Below are 12,690 nucleotides of genomic sequence, written 5' to 3' on the forward strand. Positions count from 1 at the left end.
AATTAAAAAGCATTTCAGTAGAGTATGAATCAGCTCCATACCATTTCACTATTGTAGAAAAAGATGGCCTATGGCTCTGACATGTCTAAGAGATTTATAATCATTGATCATACATCAAACAAAGGGCCTAAAAGGAAAGTTAAAATAAAAAAAAAACATATTTTCCCTCTTACCTGTAGTACTATTTATCAATCTGGATTGTTTTGGTGTGAGTTGCAGAGTGTTGGAGATATCAGCTGTAGAGATGTCTGCCTTCTCTCCAATAAAATAGAACTAGATGGCACTCAGCTTGTGGTGCTCAAAGCGCCAAACAATACATTTAAAAAAACTCAACTGACAGGTCTCTCTCTAGAAATCATGACCCAGATTCTCGAGGTAATCCACCGACCTTGTTGTGAGCGGTATCATGTGGGAACTATTTCTTCCTACTGAATTACACCTGTATCACCATGCAGAAGGAAGTGTGTATCTACTAAGTGTTGGGCAGCAGCGTCACTACAAGTAGCGACTTTACTTACTTAACAAATTTCTCAGTAGCGTGGTGGTAACGTCACTATTTTCTGAGTCAAATAGTTTTTCAGTAGTGAAGTTGATTAGTTAATTGAGTACCGCGGTTGCGTCTACAAAAGTTGCAAGGCCTTTTTCCTAGGAAATGCTCTGAAATGCAGCAGACTTTTTTTCTGCGGAGGTCTGGATAAAATAAGGATTTTATCGAAACTGAGGACAAGTAATGTGACTGATACCAGCGCCACACCGAGGCATGTAGACGAGGGGAGCATTTACGTATGACATCACACACTAGTCTTTCAGTAAATGGCATTTCTTTGTAGGACCCATCCCACTCTGTCTGTGATTGGCTACATTGCACTTATTGACGCGTCTCTTGAGTCTTGCCCATAGACTGTATATATTTGGTGGATTTGCAGTGGACACTAGAGAAATAGACACAACAAGTGCAGAGAAAAGAGCTGAGAGACAGAGAACAGAATTAAGTAGGAAGAGAGGAGACATATTGATGTCACATGTTATTTGCAGGACATGTTCATGTTCTAATGTCCCGAAAAAAGAAAAGTTTTAATTTAGGTCTGTTATTTTTATTGTTTATATTACTGTCTATTATTTATCATGGTTTTATTAGACAGATAGCTTACTGAAAGAGGCCAAGACAGAGAAATGCATTAAGTCAGAAGAGGAGAGAAAAAGAGAGAGAGAGCAAGAGGCCGACTGATGTCGTGTTATTGGAAGACATGTTCAAATGTCAGGCAGTCTTTGAAGTAAAAAATAAACAACAAAAACAGAAGAAAGTTTTAATTTAAGTCTTATTATTATTTCATAATAGACAGTTCAACTGAACATTTTTGCCTGCCCATTCGTTTGATTATCACTGAGAATCACTATCACTGAGGCTTTGCAAGTGGCAAGCTACTTTTGCCATTTTTACGTAGCTTAGCTTGCTACATTTCTCTGGGGATAGCTTCAGTGTAGTGACACTATATTATGTTCACTACATTTTTCAAGTAGCTTGCCCAACACTGCTTCTACTGCTAGCTCACCTAGCACCACTGAGCTAGCTAACATTATAGCTCAGCCAAGTAGGACACCATTGATGTTTATATCTCTGTCTCTGTCACAAGCATGAGCCTCTCTGCAGATGTAATTCGGGAAAGGAAAATAGTTCCGACATTAAACTGCTCACAACAAGGTCTGTGGATCATCCTGAGTAACCAGGTCATGATTTCTGGAAAGAGACATTGCTGTTGAGTTTTTTTAAATTTCTTTTTTTTTTGCTGCTTTGAGCACCACAAGCTGCCATCTAGTTCCATCATATTGTAATGACGGCAGACATCTGTACTGCGGATATCTCCAAGATTCAACAACTCACACCAAAACAATCTAATTTCATAGATAGCAGCACAGTTAAGAGGGAAAATATGCATTTTGGATTTTGTGGTGAACTGTCCCTTTAACTATCATTCAGATACCTGACAACACTGGTGGTTGTACAGTATATGATAAGAGTTGCCTCAAATTACATTTGACTAGAAACACATAATATTTAAACCCTTAAAATATTTTTGACAACTATTTGGTCCACTTTAGCAACTCTACTGATGCAGCCAGGGAATCATTTCTGTATGTCAGTGTTCAGTTTTCACATGTGTACCAGCTGTGTTTGGAGACAATACAGCCCACAGCTGGAAACCCAAATAACATCAAAGTGAACACTCATTGAATCTGTGCTTCTTTCCACAGCTCGCTCTGCAGCTCAGTATGTGCCAACATCCGGCTCCTGCAAGAACAGGTGTTTTGAGCTGGTCGAGTTGGAACCACCAAACTGTCGCTGTGACAACCTGTGTAAGACCTACAACGGCTGCTGCTCAGACTTCGATCAGCTCTGCCTCAGGACAGGTACTCAGTCATCCTCTCTGCCTGTCCTCTCATTTGTTTGTTTCTTGTTATGCAGCTTTTTATCCCCTCTGTCTTAGTACTGCAAGAGCAAAACATAGCTGATAAAACTAGACTTAAGACACAAAAGACTTTGGCTTGGTGCATTCATGGGTTCTGCTATTGTGACTTAAACTGACTTGCATTGTTTAATTTGAGAGATATTCCTAAAGTAGAGAATACCGGAAATGACGGAAAACAAAAATGAGTCCCAGATTCTTGGCAGTGTGTTCGATATCAGGGAAAAGGTACTCAAAAACCCAGTCGCCAGAATAAATGTTGGCATTGCACATTTCATAATATTCCGAACAGTCTACAGCTGTCTGCTGCTTGGCAACAGTCTCAGAAACTCAGCCAATATGCACGTAATCTTAGAAATGTTAATATGATACATATGAACTGTACGGGCAGCTGTGGCTCAGGACTTAGAGCAGGTCGTCCACTCCAGTCCACATGTCACAGTATCCTTGGGCGAGATACTGGTCCTCAAAATGCTCTTGATGGCTGCTCCTTCACGTGTGTGAGAATGTATAAACTGTTTGGCAGGTGGCCCCTTGTATGGTAGCCACCAGTGTATGAATGTGCGTGTGAATGTGACATATAGTGTAAAAGCACTTTGAGAAGACAAAAAGGTGCTACATACGCAAGTCCATTTATCATTGATTTTACCACTACAATGCCAACATTTTATTCTGGTGACTGGGCTGGACTCACGGTTGCTCTTGATAATGCAGGTCAGGTTAGAGAGGCTGAATAAAACAATCCTAGAATTTAACATCATAAAGCTGGAGGAAATCCTTCAACATCTGGCATTTAATATCCATCAGGTGGACAAGAACTTTTTTCCAACAAAATGGAAAGTCAGCTGTGTAATGTGCCTCTGATGTGTTGCTGTGAAAGGATGGTCTTGATTTATAGTATCATTCCACATTTCAGAATCATCTTGTCAACAGATATGTTTCACATAACATATCATGTATGTTAGAACAAAACTCAAGTTCTGTACTTATAAATAAGAGGTACATGTAATTTACTTGAGTATTTTTCACTTACACTTAACTACAGTTCAGACAGAAATATTCTCTGTTTACTCTGTTACATTTATCTGACAGCTGCAGTTACTGCTATAGTTATATTGTAAAATGGGTTGCAGTGCTATAGCTTACCTTATCCAACATTGTGTGTATTATGTATTAGTTCCAATTCGACCAACTGTAAAATCCTACTTACACACACAATTGCATCAGTGGTAATAATCCATTCATATAATCATGAAACCCTTATTTTCAGGTCATCTTACTATATAATGACGAAAACTCTGTCTGTGTGTGTCTGTTCCATGTTTTTCTCCTCACTGACTTGGTCAATCCATGTGAAATTTGGCACAGTGGTAGAGTGTCATGGGAGGATGCTAATGAAGCAATATTACATCAATTGGCCAAAGGGGGGCGCTATAGCAACCGATTGAAATTGCAAACTTTTAATGGGCATATCTCATGCCCCGTATGTCGTAGAGACATGAAACTTTGCACAGAGATGCCTCTCCTCATGAGGAACAAATCTGCCTCAAGAACCCATAACTTCCGGTTTATAGATTTTCCGCCATTTTGAATTTTTTGAAAAACACTTCAAATCGATCTCTTCCTAGGAAGTTTGACCGATCTGCATGAAACTCAGTGAACATAATCTAGGGACCAATATCTAAAGTTTTCTCTTGGCATAAGTTGGAAAACTTACTAAAACTAAGCTTCCATAAGGCAATGAATATTGCGGAGGGCGTGGCTCATCACATAAAGGTGTATAACATCTCAAGGGTTTCACTGATCACCATGCAACTGTGTAGGCATATGACCACACACATTCTCGGAACCCATCGGCTGTATTTGGCATCTGACTTCCGGCAGACGGTGATACAGCCTCTGGGGCATTCCGGTTTGATTTGGGCGGAGGAGGCGAATTTCCGTTTCCAACTTCTGTTTATATATAAGTTAATATGCTGAACCATTGCGATGGATTCAGAGTTTGCAGTGATGCCAATTATGTTCCGCCTCGTTAGTTCACCGCACGGACGGTTTAACCTGGCAACAACTGCAGCCGGCTCAAACGTGATTGATCAATATCACGCGGACTACAAACAGCCTATAACCGGAAACCAGGGCTCTTCCACTCTACTTCCGGAGGCAAGATCTCCAGGGTTTGCCTACAGACTCTACATTCACTGAATGTAGAATCTGTATATAGAGACTAGACCACACATAATCTGAGGGGATCCCTCCATTATTGACCCGATCAAACAAAATGGGGGAGCTAGAGAGCTAATTTCTTATCTAGGCCTAACCGCCATATCGATTTTTACTAAACTTGGTAGATATGTAGAACAGCACGCCTCAAGGTGACTGGAGAAATTTAACTCTAATTGGCAACTGGGTGGCGCTATAACAACAGAAAAATGCTTAAAACTGGCTAGGATGCGACCGATCGCTGTGGCTCCCCCTGTGGCCGAATGTTTGGTTTTTTTCTAATTTTTGGTATGACTTAGTCATGGTATGGTATGCTGTACATAATCATGGAAACTGTCAGTGTGTCATTCTGTCACTCAGTCATTCTGTCTGTCCCATGTTTTTCAACTCACTGATGTGGTCAATCTATGTTTCCCATGTGAACTACCAGTGCGCCCCACTTTTGAGTCAATACAACATATACTATCTGCCTTTCAATGTGCTACCTCAACTACTAATTTACAGTTTTAGCCCACTAACTATCCCACTATTGGCAATGGTACTACTGTACTTTCAATAAAACAATCGTACTATCAAATTCACAAAAACTCTGTCTGAATACATTGCTCTACTTAATGGGTTCAGTTGACTATTTAATCTGCAATTTCCTATGACCTGTATCCCAAACACACACCATGTGAAACTGTGCGTGGGCAACTATGCACTCAGTGGGTATGGACTAGTTTTCTGTATTGAGTACTTTTACTTTTGATATTCAGTGGCGTTGCCAAGGGGTGGCCAGGGCGGCCCCAGCCACCCTGATACAATTGCACATCAGCTAATTAATAACTTTAAAGGTATACTATGCAGGATTGGCAGTTACTGTTTGTTAACACACTTGCCATCTTAAGTGAAAGTAAAAATAAAAAACCCCAGATTCACTCTCATTTGGCATTTGCCTCCCTGTATTTGTGTTTCTTTTTTTGCTGCTGCTTAAGGTCTAGCACCTAGTCGCTACCTTTTTATAAAGCCCCAACCTCACCTGAGCGCTGCAGGGGTTAGAAGAAAAATAAGAAGTACCAAGTTCCATAACCATGGAAACCCTGTATATCAATATGCAAGCTCCTAAACTCTCATACTGACATAGTTTTCAGCTAGCCTACATACTACAGCAGCATATCACCCCATGTGGACACCCCTATAAAACTGATACTAATAGTTAAAGTTAATCAGTTAGTTTTACCCAGGTATCATTTTGACTGCAGGACTTTGGGTAGTGGAGGTTAACGGTGTGGTATTGCTTTAACACTTTCCTTCACCACTGCTTGCTTTGATGATGAACTTGCTTCATTGTTGGTCATAACTGTGCTTTGCAGTATGTTGCCATGTTATAGAGCCATTTAGCCAGACACTGATTATTTTGGATCTGAACTTGTATGTCTGCCCTTTTTTGTCTAGACAAATACTAACAGAGCTTATTAATGTTTAGTGAAGGAAAGTTTGTTCTAGTCCATTTAAATCGACAAACACTTCTTACACACTGGTGAGTTGAAATTATTGTTCTCAAGCCAAGATATCAGAGATATCATTTCTAAGTCTGATTATCCAGCTGTACAAATTAGTTATATGAGCTGAAAATGAGCCATGGAAGCCTGAACAGGTTTTCTACTTGTTGTGTAAGCTGTACTTGTCTTGGTGGTCTGATTTTATGTCCTCTCCTTCAGCCTGGTGGTCTTTGGCTTACCGCTGCCTTGCCACTGTAATCCTCCCTGTGCCAGAAAGTGGTGATATACTTGCATATACCCACTGAACTTTAAGCTACAACTCTAATCTGGTGTTCTCATCTTGAGAATTTGGCCATAATACAAACTATGTTGGCAACATTTGTCCCAAACTGCTGAGTACTCAGCTGTATGGTATGCAGCCAGACCACTGGATGATTAGTGTATCAGCTTTCATTTCTCAGTTCTTGTGGTTTCAGCACTACTCTATCAGATTAGTTGTGTATATGTCAAGGTTTTGAGTATACTGTCTTTATCCCCTGCCGGTTATTATGTGAACGACTTCTTTTAACTTAGTTCCCTCTATGTTCCCATATACAGAGGGGGGTTATGAGTGCAGTAAAGATCGATGTGGGGAGACTCGAAATGAACAACATGCCTGCCACTGCTCTGATGACTGTCTGGCCAGAGGAGACTGTTGTACCAACTACAAGACACTGTGTAAAGGTTTGCAACTTTTAATGTCCTATATATGAAAAAGTACACTGCTAACTTTAGTTTGTAGTCTAGATAGCCAATGCAAATTAGCCAGTAAGCTGATACTTTAAACATCTTAAAAACTCACACCTAACTGTCAGCATCAGTGACTTTAGATGTTGAATGCTTTGGTCATTTTCAAAATGAAATGCAAATATGAACAAAGTCCTTGGCTTGTAAGCTACGATTAACAAGTATCTTTATAATCAGTGTATTTAAAGGAATACTTCACCCCCCACCTGACCATTTGTGTATCAGTTACTTGCTCCATTTAATGTCAAATTTGTGAAGAATACATTGTTATTCTTGCTTGTCTCTGATGAATGAAGAATCCAAAACCCCCAAAAATCCTTGATGAATTAAAGTCATAGGGGTCCACGTTTAACACTTGCAAAACTATATCATAGCAACCAATTACAAACAGTCAGACTGCATTGGCAAAAACGATCATTTGACTTCACTGAAAAAGGGAGCTGTTGGCCTACCGCTGCCTAACACACTGACACAAACAAACTACAGATTGAGACAGCTGTAGACCAGCAGCTCCTGTTTTCAGCGAGGTAAAATTACTGTTTTTGTCAGTGAAGTCTGGTTTTGAAGAGAGCATACATAATCTAAATTTCAGTTCCCTGTCAGAAAAGGCTGTCTGTTTGGGAAGTACTGAGCACACGACTGGATAAATTAGACTTGGATTATACTGCACACGTTGTGTGAGAGTTTATAGATGGATATCTTAATATAGTTTTGCTGTCATTAAAAGTGGACCCCTATTACTTGAATTTGTGAAGAATTTTCTCTTTTTTTGGATTCTTTGTTCACCAAAGGCATGCGCAAAACCATTTTCCTTCATGAATTCAACGTAACACAGGGTGAGTAACTGATATACAAACAGTCATTTGCGGGGTGAAGTGTTCCTTTAATTATCCAAATTATGGTCAGCTTCCTTCAATAAGGTTTCAAATTCTTCTTTCTCTTTAAGGTGATTTCTTAATCGTCATGTAAATGAGAAACATTTCCAGCTAGGTTTTCCCAAGGAATGTGCAACCATGTTTCTAATCAGCTTCACAATTATGTACGTGCATTTCAAAGAATTTGGAATTTAGACACATTTGTGCTATAAGGAAGAGCTGGGTTCTGTTGGTCTGCTCAGACACACACAACAATAAAAAAGTCAGGACTACGGACGCATGATAGTGAATATTTGTTGCCAATACCCATAAAACATTTAAAATATAAAACAACTTATTTGGCTGATAACCAATATCGATATTGATATATCCACTTTTTCCCTATCTGGATTTAGTGATTATTTTTTTTCTGTAGTGGAATTAACATCATATTATACATGCATACTCTTATTGTGGTGGCCCACCAGCAGATAGAGACATGAAATACAATACTTTTCAATGTATGTAATATTCATTCATTGTGCAAAGTAAGAAAAAGCATGTTGGCTGATTCTAATATTTCATTTTAAAGCTGATATTGGTATTACTGATGACATGCTGGTATTATCATGCATCCCTTGGTCAGGATGCTGCGTCTTCTGTCAGCACAGTTAAAATAACCAAGCCAGTGCTTTAAAATCAATGGAAGCAGTCTGATCACTGCTAATATGCTATGTGAATATGCAGATTTATAGTGACCTGATTACTTAAATGCATGTAAACACCCTTATTCTCACTGTTCCAAACCAGCCATTCACCGGTTTGTGTTGTTCATACATCATTTTATCTCTCTCAATCCCCCCTCTGATCATCTTCTTTCAGGGGACACCTCATGGCTGCAGGATGAGTGTGAGGAAATCAAGACATCTGAATGTCCTGCTGGGTACGTTTACATCTGATTAGTAAAGGGCTGTGAAGGGATCAATCAGTGTTAATAAAGATTGTTTTTATGCCACGTATCTGAACTAGAAAAGGTTTAGCTGTCCAGTGTGTGTTTTGGGGCATGTGGGTGGAAACGGAGAGTGCATGGCAGGCTGTGTGTCCAGCGTGTATGCATTACAGGAGTGGGATCAATGACTACATAATAAAATATTAATGGAAAATGTCAGTCTCACAGTGACAATGCCAACACTAGTCTCGCTCACCAGACCTTTCTCAAGAAAAGAAAGGTCTGGCTGGGCCGACTCTCACTTTAAGATTGGAGAAAAAAACGCCCCGGCTGCTTGTATTTCTTTCAACCAATCACAATTGTTCTGGGCGGTGCCACAGCAACGGTGCGCTTGCAAAAATATTGCCGGGGGGAAACAGGTTTTGGTGTAACACACCCACAAAAATATTGCCTACAGGACGCAAACCATGGCAGAAAAATGGCTACATCCCCGCAAGATCAAACACTGCAAAAGTAGTAAAGGACATGTTGAAAACTGCAACCAGAGGTGGTAGGGCGGGACTTTCAGCAGGTGGCTCGTTCCGCCCAATGAGAGGCTGATCTTTGCAGCAAACTTCCACCCACTCAGACTTTGCCAACACTAACATGACTGCCACGCAGATTGTCCCTAGCTGAAACAAGATTCCAAACTGAGGCAGTTGCTGATCACTTGCAGTCCCTATCAGCCAGTTAAGAGGAGTGAGGAGACAGTGATTTTATAAAACAGAGTAGTCAATTAAATAGGTTTTTCAACAACTGTGAATCATTGCAACCACAGGAAGTCCTTGAGCATACAGTCATACATGTGCACAAAAAATGTTAGGCTGATGAGTCCAGTAGTTTGTCAAATTAGCTGCAGAAAGACAAATACAAACATGCATTTTTTTCAAATAAAACAACAATTTTTTCTTCCTCTGCTATGTGTATGTACAGGTTTGTGCGCCCACCCCTCATCATGCTGTCAGTGGATGGATTTAGAGCCTCTTATGTGAAGAGAGGAAACAAGGTCATACCCAACATTGAGAAACTGAGTAAGACCTGAATAGCAATATGAGAAATATTTGCTTAAGCTGTAAGATGTCCGTTCTCTCTCCTTAATGAGGGGGAAGACTATGTTGATGATGTGAATTATAGAACCGTGAGCATTTATAAACAATCAGTAACTGATTTGGTACTATTCATAGGCATCTCTGTGCTAATCTAGGGGTTTCCTTTGCTTTGTTTTTTCTCTTTTAGGAACATGTGGAACCCATGCTCCATACATGAGGCCTGTTTACCCCTCAAAAACCTTCCCCAACCTCTACTCACTGGCTACGGTATGGCATGGCTGTACGGCTCATTGTCATCAATAATCAGGTTGTCAGTTGCATTGTGTAATGAATAGTTTGCTGCCAGTGTTTACAGATGTTAACCTCACCTGTAGCTTGAAATGGTCTGCTAACATCAGTTGTAAGCGCAAAGTACAGCTGAGGCCAACAGAGTATAGCTAAAGCTGAATAAGTGAGCAAGTATACCAATGTTTAATCTTAAGATTTCAGAGGTGCTTTTTGCCAAGTGGTTGAGACAAGATTGTATATTTGGTCTAAGCATAGTCTCGATTGTTCGCAGGGTCTCTACCCAGAGTCTCATGGTATCGTCGGCAACTCCATGCATGACCCAGTATTTGATGCCACCTTCACCCTGAGAAGCCGAGAGAAACTCAATCATCGCTGGTGGGGAGGCCAGCCAGTAAGTACTGTCTCTTCTCTGTGCTGTAGTCTTTCTTTTTAACCATCTGTAGCTCATCAACACTATGATTATATATTTTTATTACTGAGCTGACAAGGATTTTATTTTGCTTTTCTATCTGCTTTGACGATAAATAACTTTTGTGTATGGCTTTGAAAGTTACTGTGTCAAATTCCACTGACAGGTCACAGATGAGTGGCCAACAAAGGCAGGAAAGACTTTTCTTTTGAAGCCAACTACAGTATGATTGGCAGGACTCCGATCCAACAAACCCAGTCTGATAGGCCTTATTATCCAGTGATTAATAACAGATGGTAATATGAAAGCTGGGTTGGGGTCACTTTTTGTTCATACAAAATCAAAGCTTTAACATTAAGTTGTCTGGAACTCCTCAGGGTTTGTTTTTGTGGCTTTACTCAAAGAACAAACCTGCGCCAGGATTTCATTTGTTGTTTTCCAAGTTGAGCAAAAAAACATCAAGTCTGGATGTATTGCTAACTAGCAAGGGTTTACCGGTGTCATTCAAAATGGTTGATGAGTGCAAACAAAAACCAACCTACTGTATGGTTTTATACCAACTAGAATAACAGAAAAAAAGTGTATATGCCCCACACACAAAGGGATATCCCTCTCAGTGTACTGTCACATACAATACTGCACACCACGAACTTGGTCTGTCGCGCTCATGTTATTGTTTGTGTCCAGAGTAACCTATCAGACTGATAAAATTTTAAAAACTGTATCGTTTCTCTCCTAGATCTGGATCACAGCGCTCAAACAGGGACTGAAGGCTGCCACCTTCTTCTGGCCTGTGTAAGTCCACATTTGCAGCTGTCAGTTGCAAAATATTTTCCTCAGTACTTCTGCCAGTCTTTCATTGCAGTTTGTTGGTGCTCTGCCTCACAAACTGCCAGTAAATGTCTTCCTTTTCTTTTCAATACTTTTGTAGTTTTGTTTTCTTTTATTACTATTTTGGGCATCACAGCTGGGTGGACGCTTTGCAATGACAGCCTCTGCTCTCAGTCTAAACAGTTTAAAGCTGGTGATGTAGCGATTGTACAATAGTTTGTTCTCTTGAGTCTCAGCTGCTCTGGAATCATTTTTTATATTTGTTCATGTTGCCCAATGAATGAATCAGGGATTGTAAACAGAACACACAGGGAGTCAGATGTAGCTTGTTTACTAATGTTTGTCGTAATTTACCGTAAAAGTTAAAAGCATTTCATAGGTGACCAAAATGTTACAAGTAAACTATCATGAACTGATAACACACTGAAATAGCGACAGCTACGGCTATATTAACTCCCAATTTCCACATACTCTGTCTGTGCCATGCTGCGCAGCGCTGCAGATCTGGAGCAACCAATGTCACGTACTGGATGTGTTTGTGGAGTGCCATGCCACGTAGCGGAGCCGCAAGCTCACGTGGGAACTGCGAAATCACGCGATAAAAAGCACAATTCACTCCCAAAACGCCTGCACTTTCACGCAATGTCTTCTCCTTTTGGTTTGTATCCTTGTAGAAAGAATGTGTGGTGTCATACAAAATACTCAAAATACTATGGTTATCCACTTTAACTATGAGTTTCTCCTCGTCCATCTTTCCTCGGACCCTTGTATTGATTGACAACTTGTGCGACAGGATGTAACGTGATTTTTAAAAAATTGAGAGTTTACAATCCATAGTCCGTGCATTGTGTTATTTTCTTCACATTGCAATTTACTGGATGCTGTGTGCATCCCGTTTCTGGTTTGGTGTGATCTGAGCAATGTGGCTTCACGTGTTATGGATGCGCAGTCACTGAAAAATAAACCTAGCGCGTATCTCCGACGAAGCGTAGTGCCATGGTGCTTCTTGGATGCTCCAGAGACGCTGTGCGGCGCGCTCTGTGGAAATGAAGCTATCCACTAGAATGGGAGCATATCTGCTACGCAGTAGTGCTGTACCCAAATATTCGGATATTCGAATATTCGTTTCTATGGGTAGGCATTCCTTATGAAAATTTGGTATTCAATATTTGTTTTTTTATTTACTTTTTTTTAATAATTTATTTATTTTTTAACATATTTTTTTTTGGTGCTAAATGTAGTCTTTTTGTTGTTGGTAAATGTAGGATATCAATAAAAATCAAAACTTTTAAATTGTGAAAATATAGTATAGCCTA

The 12,690-nt window shown here is 40.0% G+C and overlaps 1 protein-coding gene across 2 annotated transcripts in view; it reads left to right on the top strand.

Moving 5' to 3' along the window:
• enpp2 (ectonucleotide pyrophosphatase/phosphodiesterase 2) overlaps positions 1 to 12,690 on the top strand; it is a 41,322-nt gene that overhangs the window by 8,088 nt on the left and 20,544 nt on the right. For both annotated transcript variants that reach the window (XM_049584561.1, XM_049584562.1), the window contains exons 3-9: positions 2,254 to 2,409; positions 6,767 to 6,892; positions 8,692 to 8,752; positions 9,731 to 9,828; positions 10,034 to 10,113; positions 10,406 to 10,525; positions 11,283 to 11,338. In XM_049584561.1, the coding sequence (XP_049440518.1) occupies positions 2,254 to 2,409; positions 6,767 to 6,892; positions 8,692 to 8,752; positions 9,731 to 9,828; positions 10,034 to 10,113; positions 10,406 to 10,525; positions 11,283 to 11,338 (697 nt within the window). The remainder of the gene's footprint in view (positions 1 to 2,253; positions 2,410 to 6,766; positions 6,893 to 8,691; positions 8,753 to 9,730; positions 9,829 to 10,033; positions 10,114 to 10,405; positions 10,526 to 11,282; positions 11,339 to 12,690) is intronic.

This window comes from Epinephelus fuscoguttatus, linkage group LG8 (assembly GCF_011397635.1).
Source record: "Epinephelus fuscoguttatus linkage group LG8, E.fuscoguttatus.final_Chr_v1".
Taxonomy (NCBI): Eukaryota; Metazoa; Chordata; class Actinopteri; order Perciformes; family Serranidae; genus Epinephelus; species Epinephelus fuscoguttatus.